Source organism: Equus caballus, chromosome 3 (genome assembly GCF_041296265.1).
Source record: "Equus caballus isolate H_3958 breed thoroughbred chromosome 3, TB-T2T, whole genome shotgun sequence".
NCBI lineage: Eukaryota > Metazoa > Chordata > Mammalia > Perissodactyla > Equidae > Equus > Equus caballus.
Window position 1 is genome coordinate 54,215,388 of NC_091686.1, and position 27,943 is coordinate 54,243,330.

Sequence of the window (27,943 nt, forward strand, 5' to 3'; positions counted from 1 at the left end):
GAGATGTGTGTTTAAAAAAAAAATCCGCATAGTCTTATAGAGTTCCTATTACGGAGTCTTTCTATTGAGCATGGCTTACAGATATGGAAAATAGTTCTTATTTTTTTAATGTATTTACCTTTAAGTAGGGAAGCTTTCAAGGAAGTTTACTTACCTATTTATGTGACGGATTATATTACTTAGGTAGACTATAAATATGAGCCTAAAACAATTTCTAAAAATTGTATAGAATGTTAAAACTAAAAGAAGAAAAGATGATTCAACAATACTTCAGTTGAATCTAGCAAATTAGCCTTTCTACTGTGTGGAAAGTTTTCAAAAAGTGAAAATAACTTTCACGCAAAAGTAAAATAAATACATTTCAAAGATTTTATTCAACTAATTAATATGGGAATCAGTAATCTGATAAGACTGATTCAAAGGAGAATTTGAGGAATAAAGATTTATAGAAACAGTGAGTCAAAGGAATTCTGAAATGAATTGGCTAATAGACACAGAACTGGTTAACATTTTACTGGCCCATGAGCTGAAGCCTTTTGAATTATGTTTTCTACTAGACAAAAGTCTACAGATTAACATACACTTTCAAGGTGTTTGGACTCTAATCAAAAAGTTAATAGTAAAGTCTAACTCAAATGTTTTTTCTTAGATAATTTAATAATCATTGGGTGAGTCTGTGAAACATAACATTTAAAGGACATGTATAGTCCTCTTTATTCCCAAGTTTTTAATAATTTTTCTCATGAGTGCAAGTGTTATGAAACTTTTAAATGATAACAATAGAGAAGTCACATAGGCCCCCAAAACCACCTCCAAGAAAGCATTCTAGTCTATGATGTGTGTGTGCGTGTATATATTCACTCATGTATTTGTTACCCCACAAAGTGGGGGGTTCTCTTGCTCAATGCACATAAAGAGCCAATTATTACAGCACCAGCCTTTGAGAAAAGAGTACAGCTTTATTGTGAGATTCTGCAAAGAGACAGGAGGCATATGCTCTCACATCTGTCTCCCTGATCCAGAGCTTAGGGCAAAATTTACAGGATGAAGGGCAGGGCAGTCCGAAGTGTGGAGATAGATGATTGGAGGTAGGGAGAAGTGAGGTGTAATTGATGATCTGTGTAAGTGCAGTCAAGCTTCATGGCTTTTCATAGGACGCATGTTCACAAAATGATGGTGTTAGGATGATCTAAGGGTGGGGTTTTCAGCCTCTTGACATCAAAAAGCTCACTCATCCAGCCTTTGTGCAGGCCCAGTTGATGGGTTGGTGGTCTCAACCAGCCTGAACTGGACAAACGGGAACTCTCGGTTCCTGAAAGATGACTTTTAATTACTCAGTTGATAAGACGGGGTCAGTCGAACTGGTCCTAGTGGGTTACCTATTTGTGCATATGTACATTAACCAACCAAACATGCTGAGAGACTGTTATTAACTGATTTTAGAGCAAGTGGTATGCTCTAGAGAGAGAATGGGAGAATGAAATAGTGTGATAACAATCACCTGCATTGTATACAATCTTTTTTCTTTTTCTAAACCCTTTAATAGAAGTCAGTTAGAAGATAGCAGTTTCTGGGAAATGTGTCAAGATTTAAAATCAAATTCAGAGGGAACTAGAGACTTATGAGTAGATGTTAAAAGGAGAAAGTTTTTTCTTTGATAGTTCTTGTACTTGTTTGAATCATGCTTATAGAAGTTCCCACCTAACTGTTAAACTTTACATTACTGCTGAAAGACACAGGGATGCGGGCTGTGAAGGAATTCCACGAAAATCTTAATGGTTTAGAGGGTACAAATATTTTCTCGTTTGCTTGAAATTCCAACCATTAAAGTAAGCATTCGTAGACAGTTTCAACATGAATAACACCCTGGTATGGGTAGATGACTAAACGCACACCCACGTGCGTCCACGTGTGCTTTGAGAGGCCATGTGGCATCCACATGTGCTTTGAGAGGCATGTGGCCTGGTAGTTCAGAGCATAGCTTCTGGAACCAAGCCTCCTGCTTCCATTTCCTGCAAGCTCAGAGAATTGGGGTAAATTAGTTACGTCTGTAGAGTGGGTCTCATCCTAGTACCTATGTCCTAAAGTTATGGGGAAGCTCCTAGGGAGTATCTAACAAGTAGTAAATCTTCAAAAGATATTAGCTACCGTTATCTAGCCTACCATTATTTGTAGCCCAGACACTTTCCATTTAAACGTTGTTTATACTCATTCAATTTTGTAATTCTAAAAGACCAGTCTTGGTTGTTAAGTACTTTAAGTTCTGTTCATTCCTTCTTTATCCAGATTCCTAAGCTGCTGTGAGAGTTCCATATATAACAGTGGGAATGAAAATGGACCATCTGTAATGGGATTTGGCAGCTTCTTCTGCAAGGGAGTAAGGGCTGAGGGTGGAGGCCACTCTTGCTGCCTCAGATGATAGAGGCACAGCGATTGGGGCTTTTCTGGAAGCATGTGCTCTCAGGAAAGCTGATTACCTTTTTATTTTCTGCAAAGAAAAGGTTCTTGTCACAGAAAAAGGAAACTTACCAGCCAATGCATTTGTAAAATTTTACAACAGCAGATGAAGAGCCACTTTTAATCTCTATAAATCACCCAAAGAGCTTATTTTTAAAATTCAAATTCCTATTGGTTCACCCTCAAAGATTCTGATTCAGTAGTTAAGGGACAAAGCCTGCGAGTCTGCACTTCAGGTCATACCCGTACACATTGTTCTTCATGCTCTATAATTAGCCCTACAGAAAAGGCAGATAAATAGAAAAAAATGTGATATAAAAATTTAGTACCAAACCTTTTTCCTATTATACAACAAATTGTGATATCTTTTGGGGGCAATACTATTTCTTTTTACTTGGAGCTGACTTCTAATTTCTGTTATAAATCACTGAGGGATTCCTACTTAAAAACAATTAAATTGAATTAACTTTTCAGTAACTCTTGATTTTCTGTTTTCTCCACTGATGTATTGTACACATTTATTTATTCAATTTTTCCTGGCATTATTTTCTAGGCACTGGGCAAATCACTGTAGAAGATAAAGATGAATATGTCGTCCCTTCTTTTAGGAACTTACAGTCGAGTAGAAGACATTCACCTATAGCAATAATCTCAAAACACGGCAGTTTATGCTGAAATAGATCCGTGCAGGAAGTGTTTAGGGCAGCACATAGGAGAGAGAGATTAGCTCTGATGGAGAATATCATGCAAAAATCATAGAAGAGGTAGTCATTCAATGAGTATTTACAAAGCACTTACTAGGTGCATGCGCTGTTCTAGGATCTAAGGATAGGGTGTTGAAGGAGACTTTTAGATTACTCCTCTCAGATCCCTTCTCTTCCAGTATGTGTGGGGGATCAGAATTTGCCACCCCACAATGTGTCTCTTTGGCTTGATTGGTTTTTTTTAGGAACAAAAGACTCAGAAAGAAACTTTGACCTTCCCCTTAACTGCCTGAAAGAATTTAAGACAGAAGACCTGTCCACGGAAGGAGCTGTCACCATAGATAGCCCTAGGTATGACAGACGGGAAGGCATCATGGCCCAGCAAACACTTGTTTATCAAACATTTGCTTTTCCATTTCCATGTAAATTGCCTTCCTCCCTTTTGAAGTCTCAAACCACTACCCCCAACATCCTCCTTTGTCTTTAGCCGAAGGTAGTATTTAAGGTGGTGGCTTTGGCCATTTTGGCAAGTTACTCAGTTTTCCTGGGTTTCTCCCATGTATACATGCTATTAAATTTATTGACTTTCTCCTGTTACCCTGTCTCATGTCAATTTAATTCTTAGACCTGCCAGAAGAACTACGAGGGTAGAGGAATAGTTCCTCCCCTACGTGGGCATGTGAGCCGGCCTTAGAAAAAGTCATTAAGGAAATTGGTGTGGAAACTGAAGCAGTTCTTATCCCTCAGTTTGCTTGCTTTTGTTTGTATTTTTATTTAATGCAGCACAATGTAAGAAGACATCCTCCAAAGTTTAGGGGCAGACACACTCTGGTTGGCATTCCTGGAGCCAGGAGCCAGGTTCTCCCATCACTGCATCAACCCAGAAAGGCCCCTCTAGGTAGATTTCTACCACTCTCTGGCTAATCAATTATCAGTTTGCTTCTTCTCTCACTAGGCTTTCACACCTTAGAGTTGTGATATAGTGTAAATATAACTCCAGCATCTTGATCCAAAGCACCTGATTCGTATTTTTTTACAGGTTCAATTGAAATCAGATTGAACATTACAGGTTATAAGATGTGCAAAATTCATAATGACCTCCTTTAAAAAAATGTGCAGAAATGAGATTATTAAGGCACATTCCAGAGATCTTTTTGAGAATATCTGTATATTGGAAAATTTGGCTGAGAAGCAACCTTTTGCTTAATGCATTTTTTTTCTTTTGAAAATGAAGAACTAAAAATACTTAAAGATGCGGAGCAGAAACCTGTCTCTAGTGATCCTCTCTTAATTAATGTGGTGATCTATGTAGAGAAAAGGGACAATTGCAAGAGTCCCTTAATAATAAGCCCAAGGACCTCAGGTAATTATAGCGGGAAGATTTTCAAGACACAAAATACCCTGCAAAATTTGACCTCTTATTTTGATTCAGGCGTTTTTTTAATAAAAATCTTTCCCTCATGTTGATGTTTATGCTTCACAAAGTCAGCCTAATGTCAGATGGATCCCTGGAAGTCAAAACACTGCTGAATTCACAGTTGAAGGATTTTAATTGTCAGGCTTTTAAAATTCTGTACAGTAGTCCCCCCTTAACCATGGTTTTGCTCTCTGTGGTTTTAGTTACCTGCGGTCAACTGCAGTCTGAAAATATTAAATGGAAAATTCCAGAAATAAACAATTCATAAGTTTTAAATTGCATGCCCTTCTGAGTAGTGTGATGAAATTTTGTGCCATCCAGTTCTGTCCCACCTGGGATGTGAATCATCCTTTTGTCTGGCGTATCCACACTGTATGCACTACCCACCCATTAGTCACGTGGTAGCTGTGCTGGTTGTCAGATCACCTCTCGTGATATGGCAGTGCCTGCATTCAGGAAACCTTGTTTTAGTTAATGATGTCCCCAAAGTGCAAGAGTAGCGATGCTGGCAATTCAAATATGCCGAAAGAAAAGTGTAAAGTGCTTCCTTTAAGTTGAAAAGGTGAAAGTTCTCAACTTAAGAAGGAAAAAAAAGTGTATGTTGAGGTTGCTAAGGTCTGTGGTAACTTTTATTACAGTATATTGTTATAATTGTTCTATTTTATTATTATTGTTAATCTCTTACTGTGCCTACGATTAAACTTTATCATAGGTATGTAGATATAGGAAGAAACATAGCATATATGGGGTTCAGTACTTATCCGCAGTTTCAAGCATCCACTGGGGGTCTTGAAATGTAACCCCTGTGGATAAGAGGGGGCCGCTCCAGTGAAAATAAGAGGACTGAATGAAAAGAAAATCAAGAAATGCTTGTTAGAAATAGAGAAATGTGGAGTGGAATAATAAAAACATATTCAAAATAAGAAGTAGTAACTCGGCAAAGAAAAAAATAGTATCAGACAATGATATGTTCAATTTGTAAAGATGATCATTAATTAGTGGCATCGCTGTGGGAAACATGGGAGAAAATGCTGAACCATCATATCCATGAATATTAAAACCAGCCATTAGCAAGACCTCTCTTTTGCTTCATTTCATAATTGATAGTCCAAGTAATATTCAATTTTCTCCCATTGCAATAAAAAAAAACTTGAGCCTTCGAGTGAATTTTTGGACTTTATAAATTCAGTCAGTCAGAAACTGCATGAAAATACTTTATTTTTGTTAAAAGCCAGCTTGCCCTCATGATCTTTCTAAAACGTTAAAAAATCTTCCATCAGCCCTCTCATTGACTTGAATAATGGCAGTGTTTTCTGAAAATGATAAACTGTATCTCCTTGGTGTGCCTCAAGATAGAGTGTATAAACCGTCCTTAGAGATTGAGCTCTCACTTCTAAATTGTCCTTTGTGAGACCAAGCAAGGACACTGCTTTGTATTAAGCGGCCACAGCATTAAGCATAGGCAGACGCAACACTGTATTTTCTAAATACCTTATATTCTTTTTAAAATGACTGACACATAAATTAGATTATAAGTAGATAAATGCATAGATGTTATATTTTCAGCTTCTGTCTTTTTTTCCTGTTATTTCCCTATTTTGGCAGCCTTTTCTCTCAGGTGCCTTGCACTCCACAGCGGTGTGTGTTCACACTAACAAGGCAGTCAGCTCACCTGCCAGAAATAGCTGTGACATTTAAGGAGAGGACCAGAGGAGAGAGCGGTGCTTAACACCCAGGGCTGAGGAGCTAAGAGTGAAATTGGGACGGCAGTTAGAGAGAGACAAAGGGGTAATGGATGTGCAGGTTCATCTTTAAATATTTTATGGAAATGATTTCGGTTCTGAAGATGATTAAAATCAACCCATGTCAATCTTCTTCATTAATTTATTAACTCGTTCAATACATGTTGTGCTAGGACGTGAAGAAAATAAAACGGAAGGTCTAAGCTTTCACATTTAGACCCTCAGCTGAATACTTTCTTACAACAGCTGTGTGTAACGGGTGGGGATGTGTGTTTGGAAAGTCTCCTCTTACAAGTATGCAGATGAAATATAAATAACCTGTCAAATTATAATAATTTATCAGTAGTGCATTAAAAGTGGCTTCAAGTTTCTTAACTACTGGGACTTTTTATGTCATGCTGCCTTTTTCCTGAAATAACATCTTTATATTTTTCTTTTGATGGAAACAATTATTTAGTTGATCATTGTGGTTTTCACAGTTGCTCCAAGGAACTCTATGAATTCCTTTGATGTGCTGGGTCCCCTGTCCCAGGGGAAAGGAAACGATGGGCGGGAATCACTTTTATCTATTTATAGAGATTTTTTAAAAAATTGCATATGAAGAAGTGGTTATTTTCTACTTGGTAATAATTATGCTGTGATGATGATACAACGGTTTAAAACGATTGGATTGTCCAATCTGGGCAAGAATTGTTATGCTACAGTAACAATCATAGAGAAGCTCCAACCTGCTATTTTCTGGGCATAAGCACGTGAGGACACCAGCACAGTTCCACCACCTGGCTTTTGTTTTGTTTTGTTTGGAACATTCAGTGGTTGTCGAATGTTCCACTTGCCTAGGAAAATTCGACAGAGGCAGCCATTCTTTCCCAGGTTAAATTTGCTGAGCCCACCAGGAAAGTAAATTGTGTGCACTGGCTTTTCTGCTTGAGTGGACTTTCTAATAAAATCATCTTTGTCCTGCCTACGTCTTGGTTTCCATAGAGATGGGATGCATGAGTACTCCACACCAAATTATGTTTTGAGTTGTGAAAAATGGGATAGGAAAAGCCACAGCTAAGAGGAGAATGCCAGCACTGGGAAAGTTAGGGCCAGAGACGACTGAATCATTTCCTAGATTTAACTTTCAGAGATATCAAAATTAAACAAAAGTCAGAGGAATCTAGAATGAGGATAAGCAAAACAACCAAAGTTTGTATAGAAGAAGGGTGTGAAACAAATACAACATTCAGAATAATTAATATAGACTTGAATTGATTTTAATCTCAAAAATCAAATTTCAATTTTTTTCTCATTTTAAAACACATTATGCACAGTCTCCTTTAGATATGTCAATTTTATGTCAAAGTGACTTTTTTCTTGTTTCCAAATACTTGGAATTGAAAATTTTTGATTGTATGATTTAGGAATTGGGTAGAATAGAAGGTTTTATATACAAATATGGTATTATATATGTACTTTAGACTAGGCTTTTGTTAATGTAAAGTAACCGGGCCGCCCAAATTCTTTGTTTACAAACTAGCTGTGAGGCCTGGAGAGTCGCCCTAGAGGGAACTCTGGCAGTAGAATTCTCTGAGGTGGTGGTGTTTTTTCTTTATCTATTGAACACTATTACATTGTCGCCATATAACACTTCACAATGAACTCAGTCCATGTGAAAGCTTCAAGACGTAGGCTAAATCCTTTGCCTGCAAAAGAAAAATCAGGATGATGGGCTGGTTGATTCAACTAAAAAGTGATGATACTCAACATTCCACTTGGCACTCACCTCTTCTCAGCATTCATTTTATTTCCTCCTAATTGATATTTTATCTTATTTTTCAGAAAGTCCATTATGAAACTTTTCCACTGCCCTTAAGACCACCACGAGACCACAGAGATTAAAAACTTACTTTTAGTCTAAGACTGATATGGTTTTGAACCCAGCTTGACTGTTAATCATATTTGTGAGTTTAGGCAAAAATGTGTCTCTGACATTCATGTTTATCCTCAATAAAATGAGATGATTAACTACTTTACAAGATAAGTCAATAAATAAATCTAAGTTCTCTCCTCTGCCTTTCCCAGTCCTAGAACCTTCTTCTTATGACTTCATTACCTATTCTACTGAGAACATAGACTCTGTGTCGCAGGCTCCTTTCACTTCTCTTGTCTCCATCTACAGCTGCAGCATGTCCCGCCGCCTCCCACAGGAAACCTCACCTGCCTGCGGTCCTTTCCCTCTCATTTGAGAAGCTGCTCTATCAACCAATCCCTCTCTGCTGTGTATTGCCAAATTCTACTCCCACTGGAATCAGTAACAAGTTTCTCCATTTCTTCATCAAGAAAAGCAAAACAAACAAAAACAATGAAAAAGCCTACTCATCACAAATCCCATCACCCTCAAAACTAATTGTCCCAACAACAACTTTGTCTGCTCACAACTTTGCAAAATCTTGTCCACCATTGTGGCCTCCTACGGTCTTGCTTATTCCTTTATCCCCTGAAATATGACTTCTTCCTCTGTCTTTTTCTGGACTATTCAACAAACAAACATCTATTAAACATGTATGTATCCCCCACGCATAAAATACTTAGTGCTGAAAGTGCACGTGGGCAGCTCTCTGCCTCATTTGCTTTTCTCAGTGCTTGAAACACCAGTAGCAGCACCAAGCTGTTAGTAAGAGGCCTTTTGCATTTAGCCTCTGAAACACTGTTACTTCCTGTTTTTCATCTTCCATCTCTTTGCCTTTGCTTTTCCCTCCTTTTCCTGCCTTGCCTCCTAACTAAGAAGGTTCTTCAGGTGATGCCGTACTGTTTTCCTTCACTTGCCTCTTTTTCTCTTAGTTTTGTGAACTCTAATGAGATCCTCAAATACCTCTATGGAGTAAATATTCAAAGTATATCTATATTTATGAAATCTCCACTCTAGTCTCATTTTCAGCATTTATTTATGGAAGCGCCTGAGACTCAACATAAGAAAAAGGGACTTTGCCCCTAAAATCTACTTTATTTTCTTTTTCTCTATTGCTAATAATATTCCCCATCTTTCTAGTCAGTGAAACTCAAAACCTAATCATTTTTACCTGTTGTCCTTGTGTCATCTGTCCACATTCAAGTAGTGTTGGGAGGCCCAGGGTCTTGCATTTCTTCACATTTTGCAAGCAAGGCACTAACTACCTTTTGTTTAAGACTATATTTCAAGGACTTTTGTATAGTCCACAGCCTTGGAAGGTAAAAATAGTTTCTCCCTCTAAAGCAAAGGGCAGGTATGCTTACAGCCTTGGTGAGAGATAATGTCTCTTTCTGGAGCAAGGGAAAGACATGTTTAGTGCCTGTTATAAAAGAGTCAGGTTCCCTAGCATGGACTCCTCTTCAACACACTGGCTGTGTAGGCTTCACCTGAAGTTCCCTGAGGGAAGTGGGGCTTGGGGGAATCAGCTCAAGAAAATGATGATACTCTGGCTACTGCCGTTATCATGAACAATAAAGTCATTTGTCTCTGACCCAGGACACTTGCGTCTTTGGCCAGTATCCATAAAACTGTGGCAGGCTAACTTGTTAGCTTGTAAGTAGAATAAAATCTCAGACTTAGCATGGTTTTTGAACAATAGTTGCTAAATTCTGTGCATTCAACTTCTATATCATCTTACAAAATCAATCACTTTGCTCCATTTCCACTCCCATTCCTCTAGTCACATCTACGTCTCTCTGGATTGTTGTTGTGACTAATCCCCTACATGATCCACCCATCTCTGCTTCTCTTCCTTCCAAAGTGCTATGTGCATCATTGCCAGAACATTCTTCCTAAAACAAAATTGTGCTATATAACTTTTTGGCATTCTACACAGAACAGTTCAAATGTTCCAACTGCACTGAATAGTTTTCAGGGCACTCATCTATGCCCACATCCTATGCTCCAACCATACAAATCACATCCAACCACTACGTTTTTGTCCATGTGTTCTCTCTCTGAAGTTCCCAGTCTGACCAAGATTTTCAGACCTTCTTCTAATGATGTTTCCTCTAGCCAGAAGTAATCTCATCCCATTCTGAACATTTTACATTTACCTTCCTATTGCCCTGTATCACATTTACTACCTTGTGTTTTACTTGCTTTTACGTATCTCTTATTATCTATCTAGACTTGAGTTTGCTTGAGGTAAAGGGACCGTGTCTTATATAATGTTGTACATTCTACAATATAATGCACTATGTGTAACAAGTATGTTTATTGGATTTATACTGCTAATTACTTTCTTTTGATTAGTTGAGTATGTTGGTATTGGCAATAAGCTTGCATATTTGGCAGCAAAATTTATGGAACCTCTATCTCTGAAGTAGAGAAACAACATTTTCTGTATCATAGTTTTATTATAACTTCAAAGTGCTTATTGATAAATAATTCACAAAAATCATCATTATTATGTCAATTCTCAGTACAAAAGAATGTTAATTCTATATTTGCCTCCCAAAATCTTATAACTCCTTAAAGCCAAACATATTGCATATTTTTGGATGCAAGTCACAGTGCTACCAGTTATTGTGACTTATTGTCATAAATCCTACTGTTACGCTATTGGTATTTGCTGTTTCTAAGATCTCAGTGTTCTATATTTTTCCTCTGTGTTGTGTTTCTTATGTTAAGGCTGTAGTTGACTGACAGAGCAGTCTAGAGTTTCACAGGTACACTACTGACCCTTTTGTGAGGTTGACCCAAGAGGCTACAAGAGAAGGGTCATGACTTGTAATATATATCTTGTTTTACTTCAATTTTGGGAAGGTAATTATTATATCCTTGCAAGGATAAGAGATGCTTCTTTTTGAGTGTTATAGATATCAAAAAAGGTATGTTCATCTTCAAATACTGGCACTGTGAATATTTCTCACCCCCAGTACAGTCTAAATATAGCTTTGCTTCTGCTTGTAGGTCTTCAGTTAAAAATGATTAGAACACTGCACTTGTAGCATTTGCTTCTTATCTATGTCACTAGGATGTGCTCAGGATACAACAAGGCCTGTCTGTCATTTAGTACTAAGTGTTTTCACTGTATTCTGGGCAGCTGAAGGAAAGAGACCAAAGAGGAGGACTTGTGGCCCGGTTAGAGAAAGGCAAAACACGAGGTTCATTGGAGAGTCAAATGTAGCTAATCAATGAAATAAGGCAAAAGCTCCCATTCTTAAAACAGTTTTTTTTGTTTCAATATTTTCTTAGAAAAGCTTTTATAAAAATTAGCATGCTCACATACCACAACTAGAAGGACCCACAACGAAGAATATACAACTATGTACCAGGGGGCTTTGGGGAGAAAAAGGAAAAAGTAAAATCTTTAAAAAAAAATGCTTGCTTTGGCAACAGATGTACTAAAACTGGAACGATACAGAGAAGATTAGCCTGGCCTCTATGTAAGGAAGACACACAAATTTGTGAAGCATTCCATATTTTTACATAATATTTCTCATCAACTATATTTTAATGAAAATAAAGAAAAAAGCTAAAATAAAATTAGCAATAAGATGAAAATATAACAACAGTGGGTGATATGTATTGAGACAGTATATGCATTTATTGGGATACTTAGATAACAAAAATAAAGTGCTCAAGACAGTCTAAGGCCTAGTAGATGCTCAGTAAATATTTGGTATTATTATGACTGTGCACTGGTCATTATAGGCTGTTTTATGTATTCATCTCATTTAACACAACAACAGTCTGAGAAAGGTTTTATTACCATTTTCCAGTTGAGACATCTAAATTGCTCACAATCTCACAGATACTATCTGCCACTAGGTCAATTGGCCACCAAATCCCATGCTTTTAAAAGCATATTTTCTCAAGGTCTTCCAAACAACAAATAGTGTATACAATTGTCGGAGGGAGGGAACTATGAAACAAAGATTTAGAGTGCTTGTGGAACCACAGTTTTAGTTCCTCAACAGATTTGGAATCATCCTTGATAATGGTTTCTAATACACACACACACCCAACCCAACTACTGCAACCGTAGAGAGAGTTGCAGCATCGTAAATACAGAATATTGTGTATATTTGTTTCTTTCCCTCTGATACAGAAATCAGGAGTCCCCACTCAATAAAAACCGAAGGGAGATATAAATGAACCAAATTAAAGCAGGGAGAATGGTTGAAAAAATTAAATACAGAACTCTGTATTACTTTATTCAGTTCAATAATGTAATCCCGAAATAATGGATGCTTTAAAAGTAATTAAAAGAACACAAATAACATTTAGTGCTTAAATAAAGAAAGAAAAAAGATAACACTAGACAAAGCAGAGGTTGTTCGTTTGCTGTGATGAAGAAATCATCTTTTATTCCCCTTCAAATTCTCTGTGGAATAAGATAGGGTAAATAAACAAATAAACATCATGACTAAGTGTAACATCCATCCATGGACTTAATGGACCATTACATTTTAATGTGATAATCAAAATGAACTTGGTGCTGGAGAGAGATTACCGTTTCCAGTGGTGAGCTAAGGAAGATAAGTCCTGTGACCCAAGCAAAAGTTTTATTAATTGGTCAAAAGGAGTGCAGAAAGAAACTCAAGTGATGACATTTCAATCTAGTCTAAAGAATTGTAGTTTCTGTGCCATGTATTTAAGGAAAAAAATGACCAATTTATTTCTGACAATTTTATCATCTTTATTCTGTTAGAACACACTCTAATGAAAAGGTCTAAACCAGAAAAATGTTCTGCATTGAATTCATAGTAAGCCATTTTTCCCTATAACAAAAAGTTAATCAACCTAGTGTTTGCAGATTTAATAACAATGTAGTAAAAAATATATTCTGTCTGGTTTTTCCCTTGTAACTATATCACATATATGCAATTCTTTTAGCCTCTTATTTTTTTCTGATAAAAATAGCAACAAACTTCTAAGTAGTAACAGAGATAGCTCGGATATTTAATCATAAAATATTTTACATTGCATTTTGAGAGTATTAATTTTTTGAAATTTAATTTCATCTTGTGTAAGCAGCTCAACTTAATGTTTTAGTATATAAGAGGTTTTGTTCAAGAAGCATGACAAATTATGTTGCATAATACAGCCAAGAGTTTGACTCTGGAGCTAGACTGCCTATTTCTGCTCATTCATTGATAAAATAGAGAATTAGTAATAGTAACATCCTCACAGAATTTTTTTTTTTCTGAGGAAGACTCGCCCTAAACTAACATCCATTGCCAATCTTCCTCTTTTATTGTATGTGAGCTGCCATCACAGCATGGCCACTGATGAGTGGTTGAGGTCCACACCCGGGAACATAACTCCAGGCCACCGAAGAGGGGTGTGCTGAACTTAACCCCTAGGCTACCGGGGCTGGCCCTGAAATTATTTTTTAGGATCAAATAATGCATGTGAAACTCTTGGAACAGTACCAAATAGAGAGTAAGGCCTAAATAAATCTTAACTATCATTGTTACTCCATGTCAGAGTAAGACAGAAAATTAAGCATTTTAGTAATATTTCATTTGAATGACCTTCTTAGAATACATCCAGCCCATTCTTTTTCATGATAATCTGGTAAGCAGTTTCCCCTTTATCTCAGATTGTTGAGACATGGATACAGGTATTCAGAGTAACCAAAAGCGAGTAATGACCACAACTTGTGTGACCAAGCTTAACAATGAAAGAATTTACAGGGTAGAATAATTGCAACAGCTATTGAAATTGACTACTGAGGTCTGTGGGGCATTGCTCCTCAGGGCCTCCTGTCTGTCATACATGCTAAACAAAGATATTTCAACTTGAAGGCTCGGATCCACTTGAAGAGTTTTCCTTCCCGATCTTGAAAGCCCTTTACACTTGACTGGCATCTGTTCCCAGCGATAAGGAGACTCCTGGAACCTCAGGTTACCAGATTCGCCTGAATGTCCTTGTTCCTGCTTTGACTTTATATACCCTTTCCTAGTCTTTACTCTCTTAGATGAAGAAGACACATCTTTATCTTGCTCTTTAAGATCCTTCTCCCGGGTTTCATATCCACTAGCCTCGAAGCTATTGCCTTCACTCTTAGAGCCCTGTTAGTCCTATCCACCCTTTTGTGTATGAGCAGTTTGTTTTGCCTGAAGTATTTTCTCCCAGTCAGATATTAAGACCAGTTTCCTACCTATTTTTGAAAGCCAACACCTAGGCTTTGACTCACTAAGATCTTGACAGCAAATTTCCTCTTCCCAGGAGCCTTTCAGCATTCACTAAATTCCCTAAAATATAGAAGCAGGCTCTCTATCTCTTTCTTTGTCAAAGCCTACACTCCCCACTGATTCCTCACCTAGTTGCTAGTTTTAATACTTGCCTCCATATGTCAATGCATTTGCAAAGCTGAAATGACTGGCTGCTTCCGAGCTCAAGACAAGAGTAGCTCTTTCTCAGGTTGACCCACTTCTATTCTGATGTCTTATTCAATCACTCCCCAAGGGGCTGATCTTCAAGAATCCTATCTAGGCAAACTTGAAATAATCAACTTTAAATATATATTTAAACATATAGAGTAGTGGTTTTTTTCATTAATGGAAGAGGAGGATTAATCTTTAGACATGAAAACTGAAAATAGTTTATTCCCAGACTTCCCATTGTATGTTAGTATTTGCAACTAGTTCTATATTCCATGTGACAGGAAAAACAGCTGGCAATGTTACTCTGCTCTGAAGTCTTATTAGGTGAGTCAGCTAATTACATGGCACTGTCAGAAATATGGCAGTCACTGAGCTGCTTGTTATGCTTACCAAAGAGAATGAGGATTTAAGATAAACTACTACTTCTTTACTATATAAGGAAAATTTCTTCTATAAAGTGATTTCACACTGATTCCTGATTTATAGACTAGTTATTTTGTAATTTATGGTGGAATGTATTTAAAACTGGATTTGAGGCTAATAGTGATAAATAGCATCCAAAAATAACTCCAAAATAGATTTCATGTATTGACTTTACTCTCTCCTCCACTTCCAAACCTTTTCAAAGCAGTCAAATAAACTAGTTTTCATTTCATCTGTTCCCTTCATCCTTCTTTCTCTCTGAGGGGCTTACCAAGACTAAAGAAATAGTTAGAAAGGCAAAAGGCAAGCAAATGAGTAATATGCTAATAGATTATCCAAAGTAGAGCATGAATGGCTCTAAATACATATTATTTCTATGTAAGACTGTTTCTCTAAAAGTATCACTTAATTAAAATAAATTTGCATTTTCAATCGGAAAAGGTTCCTTGTCGGTATGAACTATATATAGTACAATGTCTTTACTATATGACTTATGGTGTTCATCAGTTTGACTTTTCCCAAGTGATTCAGATGGTTGATGACATAGTAAGTTGTAAATGTGCTAGACACAATCTGAGTAGATGTGCAACACAGCTGATGAAGAGAGTAGGTCACTTCACCAATAAGAAAGCCTAGCAGGAGCCGCATCTTCACTCAGCCTTCTTGCTAGGTTTTGCTTGTTGTGGCATAAGTAATTTGTAATGAAAATCATATGCTATAATTGCCCTTTCTAATTAGGGGATTCAAGATGGTCTCAGAAGGTAGCCCCAGAGATAATCAGTGGCTCAGTGTAGTGTGTGTATGTCTGTGTATGTGTTGGTTACACCAGAACATGTCAATTTTCATGGTTTCTCATGTCATAGCATTTAATTACTACAATGCATTTATACACTCTTCATAGCCTGTGACTAATAAATATGGCCATTATACTATTTTTATATTTTTATTTCCTATACATAATATTAAGACAAAATATATTGGTATTTCTGAACTACGTATATTGTTTTGGTTTAAAAGTTAAACGACATTGTCCAAAGTTTTAAAACTTTGTTCAACTTCTTTTCCTTATAAAATTCCTTAGCCGTTTAAAAAAAATTAAAATTAACCTGATTTTGAATCAGATGCCCTTGACTCCCCACCTCAAATGGCATCATTAGAACACTAAGAATTGACAACAAAAGATTGAATATATGGAATATATCTTAACCTTACTTTTACACAAGATTCTCATGCCTGCTAACTTCATTTTTTAGTTTTTAGTTTTTTAGTTTTATAGTTTTCCAATAAACTAAAAATTTTTTAGTTTTTCTCTTAGTGGGATACACTATTATGCTATCTACACACATATCATATCCTCTCCCTTTAAAGATGGAAAGTACATGATATGCACATTTTTAAAAAGTCTATGCTGTTTGCACTTAAACAGGAGTTCTGAGCTTGATTTCATATCAGAAACACTGGATTCTTTAAGATGAATGCTAAGTTGAACTGTTTTTTCCCCTCTTATTGGAGTTCTTTGTTTAGTTTCTTCCCTTATTTTTAAGGTTACTGTCTCTCCTCCATCCCCAACAGTTTGAGGTGCTGAGTTATTTGGGGTTGATTAATGTTGTTCCACAGTGCGGTAAAATAATGGTTCCACCCAAAATATCTTGTGGTGTAAAAACAGTGGGGAAGAGGGTGCTTCTGATGCTCTGAGTGCTTGAGGCGTAGATGCCAGGTAGTGGATGAAGCCCTGTTACTATAAATATCATCATGTATTGCTTCTCAGAGTATTTAGAACACCCTGACCATTTACTGACAATCTTTCATAGACTTCAAAATGGAAGATTTAACAAAAAAAAGCTTTTTTTATGTGTTCACACTGGCAGCAACTATGTTGCTATCCTCTGTACCAAATGTTGGCACAGAACTTACAAACAGCTGGTGATGTCAGGTAGTGATTTCTGAAAAGCATATCAGACATTCACAGGGCCCTAGAAACCTGCATTTTTAACAAGGACCCCAGGGGATCTGACAAAGGAAAGAAATTTTGAATCATGTATGCCTCCTGGTATTTCCCATTTGAGTCTAGATCTTGGGACAGGAATGGTGACAGCCATGGAGGCCAGTAAAATGTAAGGGTCTGTAGGCCACACAGGTAGTTTTATTTTGGTTACCCTTGCCTTGTGCCCCTTTCTTTGTACAGAGGCTGTATGCAAAGTTCCCAGGGTTTGCAGTTGTTAACCAGAGACAGGAAAATGAACCCCTGGGGTTAGGGAGCCCGACATGATAGAGAGAAGGCTGAGTTTGTTGTAGAGAAACAGAGGCACTGGAAATCAGGGAGAGGTTTGTGCTAGGAAGAACTATAGAATCACCAGCATTGTAGCAAACCTAACAGTCATTTGGAAGTTGAATTACCCCCCTGTGCAATGGCCTGAGATGTGTTAACAATGGCATTATCTTTCCAGGCCAGAGCAAGGCAAAGGTAGAAAAAGAAGCATAAAGACTTTCATGGTATAAGAATGAAGAAAAGGATAATCAGAGAGGGAAGGAGCACTGGAAAGAAACATTCTTGATCTGACATCTTGGGAGGAAGCAGTCTACCTCAATGCTGGCTACTTCTCTTCCCCATCAATTTGATTTTGGGGTCTCCAGCATTTGCACAGGACCAGATGTCAGATGCAGCCTTCTTCAGTTGTGAAATATGCACCCAAATTTCAACACCATGTAATTTGGCAGCAGTGTCAGTGGTCAAATGTACTTGGTAGGTCCTTCCCATGAATCTCACTTCTGCAAAAGCATCAGAGTAAAACAATAACTGTTTGTAAGTGATGAAAGACTTAAAAATGCCCATGGTTAAAGATCTGATGGGAATTCATTATAATGGAATTGATAAGGAAATTTGGTTATTTCTGTGATATATAACATTTTAAGATAATAACTGCAATATATGACTAATAACATATCAGGACATATCAGAGTTTTAGGAATTTCATACAATTTCTAGAGTAAATATTAATAACATGCATCCATATATATCCATATAACCTAAGAAGATTTACCATCACTTATTTGACAATGCTTCCCATGTAATTTAACATACCAAATAAACCCAATTAGTTTAACATTTCTCTTTTACAAAGTAAGAGACAAATTCTCTGAGATTTTCCAAGGGCCCTCTGGGAATCTCAAAGTTGATTTGAGATCAGAAAGAGTCCATATAGAATCTGATTTTGAGAAAATGTCAAAAGGGTTGAACATTTGATTAGTTAGTATCACAGATCATTATGAAATAATACTTAATTACTTGTTTGACCAGAGTGACAATAGAAGATGTTAAAAGCAAATACAAAAGGTTACATAGTTGTGAACAAAACTTAGCTTTCTTAATATTGAGAAGACTGGGCCCTCTTAAGTAATCAAAGACCTGAAAAAGACAATGTGAAGCACAGTAGGTTATTTTTTGGTAAGACACAAAATCTTTGCTGTCCAAGAGAGTTACTTAAAAAGTAAAGAAAAACCTTTCTTTCTTTCCAATTTCTTATTAAGAGCAGACCAATAATCTAAGAAAACTTTGTTCTTTGAACAGAGAGAAAACCAAATTCTAATTTGGCACCATTGTACTTTTGATATTAAAACTCATTTTTTAAAAACTTAAATAAATCCATTCCAATATTAGCCAGTTTGACCACACATAAAATTCCCTTCCCAAGATTCCTTTTCCATAAACCTTCTACAACGTTTTTACATCTATTCAGATTTTTTCCTCTTTCTCCTTCTGGAACAATTAATCGTTTTACTTTCTTTATGTACTTTTCATGGGGAGTTGTTTCCTTTCACTGTTGTTACTCCTAAATATTTTGAATAACATATTGATTAGAATTCCTAAACCTTATATTCTTAATTTGTAAAGTCTTGAATCCTTAATTCCTAGTGAAAACTAAGAAGTAAGTAATTGTGGACTATCTGTTACACTAGCATTCTGTAGACTGGCAGATTGATAAGTACGTTTAATATTTTCTAAGCACATTCTTCCTCATAGTAAATTTTTCAAGGTGGCACAAAACATGTTTACTAATAGACCCAATATCTTTAGTTTCTCTGTAAAAGGAAGGCCAAAAGTGGGTAAACCTATGATCAATAATTAATGCTTCAGTATTTTGTATTATTTGGAAATGATCTAGATATTCAATGAATATCCATTATTTAACTAATCTCAGTATAACTTTAAGGTTTCAAGTTAGCAAAAAGATTCTGGAAACCATTTTTAAGTAGACATACCATAAAGCATAATTATTGTTGAAAAGACCATTTATAAACTTTTATTTTGTATCTAATTTACTTGTTCTTAACAATTTTGATTAGATTAATCATGAAAATTTCATGAAATATTAAACAGCTAACCATCATCTTAAGTTATCTTTCTTGCTGAAAATTCTGTAACAGAGACAACATGACCTTGTTTAATTTTTGTTAACCTAGGTAGAATAAAAGTATTATATTTGATGCTGATAACTCTAAAGACATACCTGTTTTAATTAATCCAACAAATTTAAACTAGCTTTAAACTACCAAAGATTATCCTAGATCATGTGAACTTGAAAACATTTGGGTGTTTTTATATTTCTGAGAGCATACTTGATTATATAATTGCTTGTTTGTCTTTAAGCCAATTAAATAGAACTCTTTGCAAATTAATTTGGCAATATGATCCATAGGTAGAAAAAAAATCCCACATTTATAGCAAACATACATAGACATACATAAACATATAGACCAATACAAATAGAGATCTTATAGCTTTTGTTTAAAAATTTTAACCATGAGACAGGTACAGTAATGCAAAACTCACTGGTTTACAAAACCACAATTGGATCCAAATTGTATTCCTGGTAAGTGGAATAAGTTAAGCTTGCCTACTTAGATGGCTAAAGCTTTTTACTAAGATTTGTGAAAGAAACTTTTAAGATTTTTCAAAAGCCTAGTTTACAAAATAGCCTTTCCTCTTTATTTTCTCCTTCTGATAAGAATTACTTTGGTTCCAGGCACAGAGAAAGAATGAAATTTCCACCAAGAAGGACTTCTTCCCTAGCTCCATATCTTTTACCATATCAGCAAGCCTTTTGAGATATATAGGGGATGTTTGGGGGTTGGTAAAAAGGATAAGTGGGCATTGAGTTGGTTCCAGAGCCCCATTTCTCTTCTCATAAAGACTCGATTTGTAAGGCAAGTACATTGTTTTTAATTCTTCAAAGAATTGGGTTGCAACCTGAATGATATCAAGAGGCAGACCCACCAATTCAACTATATTATCTTCAATTTGCTTCTTTATATCATAAAGAAAATCTTCAACTAAGATAAAATCAAAAGATTGCTATGTTCTAGATTTAGAGTTGTGTGTCTTGGAAGGTTTTATTAAATCCTTCCACAGAGAATTCAGAATGTTCCCTCTGGGTACATAGTCTCATGTTAGATAATCAAAGGAGGCCTAAGAAAAAGTTCCTATCTAGATCTGAGTATCAGCTTCCAATTTGGCCAACTTCTGACCATAGAACTACTAAATATATATCCCTTTGATTACCTTGTCAGGTTTCAGCCGGGACAAACAGTAAATGTTCCTGGCAGTATTGCACAACCCTGTGGATGCAAGAGGTTTCCTCAAAGAGGGTGCAAAAGATACTACCCTCCCAAGAACCAGAACCACTCCCAAAAGTAGCCGAAAGAAAGAATTAGACAATTCCTCTGGGAGCTGGCAACTGTTGGTCGGACCCCAGCCACAGTGGAGTACAACCCACATTTCTATCCAACCTTATTTTTAGGGACCTTAACCTGAGGGTTGCCAAGCCAAGTTCTCAGGACACAAAATGAGACAGACAAGAAGCCAGTGGCTGTCCCTGGAATAGCAAGGATCGATGAGCAATAGCTACCTGAAAGCAAATTCACGAGTCACAATTAAAGATCTAATTCTTACAAATGTTTTTGACCTGCCAGTCTGAATTTGGAAAGGAAGGGGCAGTGTGAAATTTTGCCATTCTTTCTTGACCAGGCACCACAGATCGGGATCTGCGAGAGCTGACTTTTCTAAGAATCCTCACTCTTTGCTGGCTTCTGCCATTTTCCTGGGATCTCTTCTGCAGGCTCTGGAGTGAGTGGGTATCCCAGTGGGTCTCATCCTGGTCACCAGAAACTGGAGAGGAGGAAAAATAATATCCCTCTACCCTTTTTGATGAGTGCTTGGCTGAGACCCCTTTTTCTCTAGGGTACCTCCTAAATGGATAAACTTATCTAGGTTAAAAGTTCTCCACTGTGGCCGCTGTAATTTAAGATGATCTTTGGCAAGGTTAACCTGCTTGTTCGGCCTTAAAACAAGAGTTTATTTCATGGAAGCCTCACGCTGGACCCAGTACAGCTTAAGTTGGACCCAGTATGACCCCAGACCCACTCCAGCTTTTAAGTCAGACCCAGTCCAGCTCTGGCAGGTTTCCAGGCCCAGTCCAGAGAAAGAAATGCTCAAAGTTCGAAAGCTCATAGTGCAAAAACTTCAGAGCTAGGTTCTGAAAGGGACTTACCCATGACCTCCAGAGACAGTAGGAAAACAGCAAGTTCAAGGGGCTCACCAGGTCCCTATGCCTGGTTGCTCATTGCTCCTAAGGGCTTTCAGGTGTCTCCTTCAGTTCCTTCCCTCTTCTGACACCAGAACTGTTAAAAGACAAACTGAGGCATATTAAAAATTTTAAGAGTTTATTTGAGCAAAAATTGATTGGAATCAGGCAGTATCCCATCTGGCAGATAGAAAAGAGCTCTGAAGAGCTGTACAAAGACTTTTATAGGCAGAAGGCAGTGGGAACAAGGAAATTATGCTAGGCAAAAAAACAAGTTGGTTATTGCAAGCCTACTTTCCTTTAGGAGACAGCAGGGGTCTATAGGATTACTCACTAGTGTTGATCAGACGATTTCTGATTGACAGTTTTAAGACTGCATTTCTGGAAGAGGAGAAACTGTAATTAAGTCTCAGTTTGGTGACGTGGGCTTAGCATAAGCAACTCCATTTTGAGCCTGTTGTCTTGTTTTTAAACATATCTTCATATAATATGGCTTAAAACATGAAATAAAATGCAATAGTATGTATATAGTTGTATTCATAAAGGTAAGTATGCTAACCAAAAGTTAAAACAATGTGAAACATTAATGACAAATTAATGACATTAAGGACAAATAAGCAAAGTTAATGAAATTTGGTTGCCTTTTGAATCAGAATTTGAGCAAGGAAACAAGCTCTACTCTGTTTTCCAAATATGAAAGTTTTTCATCCAGGGAATTCTCCCCCTACATTGCCAATAGAAAGACTGTCAGAGGTGCTGAGAGTCAGGGAGGCTGCACCAGTGTCCTCTGATGCCACAGCACATTGGCTGGCTCTCCAGGCCCTGCCCTAAAGCGGGCTGAGCCGTCAGCTGGGACTCTCCCCATGCTGCTTTGCTTCTCATTCCTCCTTGGCAAGCTTCCCTCTCCCCTCACTTTCACTTCCTGGAATTGCTCTTCCCAACAAAGTCGTAGCAGTGAAGCCTCATCTCATGGTCCATTTTAGAGACAACTTTAGCCTAGGCAAGCATCAGTTGGTAATTGGTTATGTATCAGCTGTTTGACATAACAGGTTCATTTAAAAAGAACTTGAGTTTGTTTTTTAGAGTGAGAGAGGTAAGCCCCAGACATTTCTGCTCCCTACAGCCTCTAAGTCCATGCCTTTCCTTATTAGCAATGGAGGGCCACTCTGTTGTAATTTTTTTTGAGGAAGATTAGCCCTGAGCTAACATCTGCTCCCAATCCTCCTCTTTTTGGCTGAGGAAGACTGGCCCTGAGCTAACATCTGTACCAATCTTCCTCTACTTTATATGTGGGATGCCTGCCACAGCATGGTTTGCCAAGCGGTGCCATGTCCGCACCCAGGATCTGAATGGGCGAACCCCCAGGCCACCGAAGCAGAAGGTACAAACTTAACGACTGCGCCACCGGGCTGGCCCCCCATTATAATATTTTGATAACCGTTTTTCTTTCCATGAGTCATATGTAGACATAAGATGCTAAACTTACCCTCTTTCATTTTCCATAAAACAATCCCACTTGAAAAAGGAAACCAGAGCTATTCTGGAGATAGGGCCTATCAGAGAGAAAAAAGGTGTTCTCTTACTCTGTCTACTCTGGAACCTTGCACACAAGTTCTCTTCCTAAACTTGCAGGCATATATCATAATCCAGACATTTTTCCCATACAATTTATTACCCTAACATATTCTGGCTTGAAATATTATAATGAAAACTTGGGAACAAGTTGTTTGAATGTGTTCGACATTTGTTATACTGGGTTTTTTTTCTTTGCGGTAAAATGAATAGAAGCTGAACTTCATATTTTCAGATATGATTATGTTTTGAAAACAAGTTATTAATATCCATAAGATACAAAATTTTATTCTTTTTTATAACACTCAAAGCGTAATTAGGCACAGTTCTAAATTGGAGTTCAAATCAAAATTTATTGAGATCTTTCTAGAAAACACTCAATGTTTTTAGACAGAGGATTATAAAATGGTGAATATACAGGTATATGGATAAAATGATATCTGGTGATTGTCTAAATTGTTACTTGTAATATCCTCTCTTGGAATAGCTGCCAAATACTTTAGTAAGCTTAAAAATCTATTAATATCATGGAGTTGACAAATTTAGATCACATAATCATATTCAGAAAAATGTATTAGAGTTAGAGAATAACTATTGAAATAAACATACACTTTAAAAAATTTATTGTTTGCATAGGTCTAATTTTTCACAACAATCAAGTAATAGACTCTTGTTTCTTCTATACTCCACCCATTTCTTCCCACCCAAACCTGGATCATTTCAAACCAAATACCTAGATATCTTATTTGATTTTTAAATATTCAATTATTTAATTTCTAAAAGTTAAGGACTCTTTTTTTTAAGCAAAACTCTAATATATTATCATACTCAAAAAATAAACATAACTCTTTATTAAATATACAGTCACTGTTCACATTTCCTTCTCATATTTGCTTAAATCAGGATCCAAAGAAGAATAAAATAACGTTCTTAAGTTGCAATTTTCTGATGCTCTCTCCAGGCCTTGATATAGAGATTTCCTTAAACCTTTCTTTTCCTTGCAATTTACCTGTTGAACTAGCTGTGTTATTTGTCCTGTGTCGTCTCCCACAGTCAGAAATTTGCTGATTGCATCTAATGATATGAACACATTCTTCAGCCCCTTATATTTGCTGTAAACTGTCAGATTAGTGATAGTTAGATGTGAGTCAAATTCAAATGTTTGGCAAGGATATCTTATAGGTGGCAATGTGTACTTCCGATGGGGGCACAAAATGTGGTTATATCTCTTCATGTCACCTTAGCAGCCACTGATGATCATTGGCTAGATTCCTTCCCTAATTCTACCTTTCCTTCCTTAGCTAGATTACATCTATAAAGAAGAACTTGTACTCATCAACTATTTGTGTACCCTAAGGTACAGTTCATACAGGAAAGGCAATACATGCTTGATGGTTTTCCTGAGACTACATTTCTCCTAGTCAATTCTGGTTCTAAATTCTTTCATGAAATAACCTATTTCCTGCTATGCTTTTCTTGTCCTACAACATCCTATTCTGACCACTGTGTAGCAAACTTTGGTGAAGATTTAGGGACAACAGGTTATGTGTGAGGGGCAGGACGGGACGGTGAAATTTTATTGCAGCACGGGACTGGATAGAAAATAGGAAACTGAATATCAGTTATCCCTGTTCTTAAAGAATTTTGGCTCCTTATGTTGTGGGAATCATCACAAGCGTAAGCCTACCTTTTATACTGCCGCTTCATCCTCGTTGGTTCTTAATATGCGCAGGTGATTCATCAGTGTTTTGATAAAGACAGTTCTCACCTGTGCTTTAACTAATATTGTTTGTTTGTTTTCCCTCTGGGTAAACTTTTGTAATATATAAGATGTAATGGCCCCATAGAGCATAGAAGGTTTGTGAATAAATTTCTTTGATGGATTTCAGCAATCAAATTATGAGAATTTTGTTTACTAGGAATAGACTCTTGACTAGGTCTTAAAGAAATTGACTGGGTATAGTCAAGGACACAATAGAATGTCCTGTTTCTCAGTTACTGAAGTCTATAGATGATTCAATTAAAGAAAACATCTTGAATGCCGAAACTCTTGGAGAAGCTCAGGGTGGTGGTTAAGAGCACAGTCAGGAGCCACTTCTGCCAATTTGACTTTAAGTAAATTACTAAACCTCTCTGAGCCCAAGTTTCCTTGGGAAGATGTGGCTATGGATAATCTGCCTCATAGGAGTTCTGTGAACTGTTTCCACTTCATGTAATGTAATACGGTTATTTAAGATCTGTTGATGCAAATAATCCATAATCAATCTATAAATCAAAATTGGGGTGAGTTTATTATGAGCCAGGTTTGAAGTCTATAGCCCAGGGCCTTCCTTCCCTAAAGAAGGAAGGGCACCAAAGAAGTGGGGTGTACAGAGTGGTTATATACCATCTTGGAATAAAGAGCATGCATCACATATGACAGGAATATCTCTTTTACTACTGTCATGAGATGCTTAGCTGGCACAGCAGGTCGGTGGTCAGTGGTCACAAGGTGAGCACAACAGATCAGTAATTATTCCTTAGTTTCCGGAAAGAGATGCTTGTCCTTAAAGAAATGCCAGTATGGGGGGAAGTTACATCCCTATATTAAAGGGGATCATTCTTGGCTTTGGGACATAGTAAATGTTTAAAGCAGATGTACCATGCATGCTCAACAGGCCACATCGTGCCCTTTTGGAAAAACAAGGTCAGACAGACCAAATTAGTTTTAAACCAAATGGCTTCCTCATATACTCCAATATATCCTATTGCTTTTCAGATATTTATCAGATTTTTACAGTAGTTATGATAATTTATTAATATTAATGTATTTTTATTTTAATCAAATCAATACTCTCATTCTTGAGAGAACACTTAAGAAGCCAAGCAGTCATATTTGTGAAAGCAATATATATATTCCTTTAGTGAGTAAAGCTTTCTGAAAGTATAGGCCTATTCTTGTGACGTGTTGATGGTTATTGAACATCCTGAGGTTCATCTTTGATTTTTCATCCTCCATCTTATTCCATTTTTTCTCTCTTGCTTCCTTTTATCTATATGTCTTTATTCTTGTAGCTTACTTTTCGTCTCCTCACTTATTTGATCTCTCTTGTAATATTATATTTGCATTTCCTTTATGGTTTCACAAACTCTTGCCCACAAGTAAGCCAATTTTATAATTCTTTTAAACTTTTGTTTAAGATAATTTCTCAAGAATATATAAAGTATAGTAGTTACATAAATGAGTGCAATTTTTATGCCTTATATTTAGTTCAAAATAAGTGATACATACTTCATAAACAGTAGAAATTAAAAAGTGCAGTTTTAAAAGGACTAGATAAATGCATGCTCAGAAAGCATATACTTTTTTAAACAAGTGGTTATTTTATACTTGCAACCTGAGTGAATCAATATTTAAATTAACAGAGATAGATTTCACTTGATCCCAATATATGATCAATCTAGCCAATGAATTCACAAGGAACATCCAACGTTACTTGGCTAAACTGTGAAGGATGTACATAAACATGCCCAAATACACGCACATACGTATCTAGTAACATTCGCTAGTCTTATTTATACAGTAGCACCTCGTTTCTGATAATCAAATGACAGTTCTGTCACATTTATTTGTTCAGTCTACATAAAATCTTCTAACAAACTAGGTTAGAAAAATAAATCTCTACTTGTCAGTTAAACAGGAAGTTTACCTTATTTTCCTCATACTTAATGGTCACTAAAAGTTATCTAAATAGTAAGAGAGGGTTAATGATGTCATTGGCTCTGCCTAGTTAAAAGAGTTATTGCTACCACATCCTGTGAAAAACATCTTTGTCCTACAACTTTGGACTATTTCCTGGGTAGTGAATTACTTGGGGAAAAAATTCATATGTTTTTAGGGTTAATAACACATGCCACCACAATGTTTTCCCAAAGGCATTGTATGGTTGAGAGCGCCAGCAGTAATATTAAGGAGTGCTATTTTTACAGCATCCCCGCCGGTGTTATATATAAGAAGTTTTCAAAATACATTTGATTTTAAAAAGTGAGAAATGGTGCCCATGATATTCTTTTTGTGCTTTCCATTTAAATATTAGAGTGAAGAAGGAGCCGCACAGGAAGGAATTCTGGAAGATATGCCTGTGGATCCTGACAATGAGGCTTATGAAATGCCTTCTGAGGTAAAAGTTTATATACGTAAAACTGTGAGAATAAAGTTTAGGACTTCAAGTTGGGTCTTTCTTATAAGCAGTACCAAAAATCTGTCACTGACAGATTTCTCTTATGTTTATCCTCAGAATGATTTTCTCTCTAGATGCACAAGTTGGCCAAATCCAGGACATGGATTGGGTGGACAACTTACAAACTAAGAAGAGTTTTTACATCTGTAAAGTGTTGGCGGGGGGCGGGGAAGCAGCAGCAACAGAGACCAGATGTGGCCCACACAGCCTGAAATGTTTACTGCCTGGCCCTTTACAGAAAGTTTGCCGATCCCCGCATAGAGAATTATCTTATTAGATCCTTATATTATAAAATAAATTCTCAAATGGAAGGTTGGAGAAATCAACTGAATGACAAAAGAAAGCTATTGTTATTTGCCATACATTTCCAGTGGGATATTTGCATAGTAAAATAAAAGTTACCAAAATTATACAGTAGAAAGAGGATAAATGCTTGGTTTGCAACAATTGATATATTTCAGTCTAGTGTTTTAAACAGCATAATTTGACAATT

The 27,943-nt window shown here is 36.7% G+C and overlaps 1 protein-coding gene and 1 non-coding gene across 33 annotated transcripts in view; both read left to right on the top strand.

Annotated features, from left to right (window-relative positions):
- Positions 1-27,943, top strand: part of SNCA (synuclein alpha) — a 119,314-nt gene that overhangs the window by 87,934 nt on the left and 3,437 nt on the right. For all 32 annotated transcript variants that reach the window (XM_070262289.1, XM_023637716.2, XM_023637717.2 and 29 more), the window contains one exon: positions 27,307-27,390. In XM_070262289.1, the coding sequence (XP_070118390.1) occupies positions 27,307-27,390 (84 nt within the window). The remainder of the gene's footprint in view (positions 1-27,306; positions 27,391-27,943) is intronic.
- On the top strand, positions 11,644-11,746 carry LOC111773034 (U6 spliceosomal RNA). The gene has a single exon (XR_002807242.1). It is a non-coding gene; the product is annotated as a U6 spliceosomal RNA (small nuclear RNA).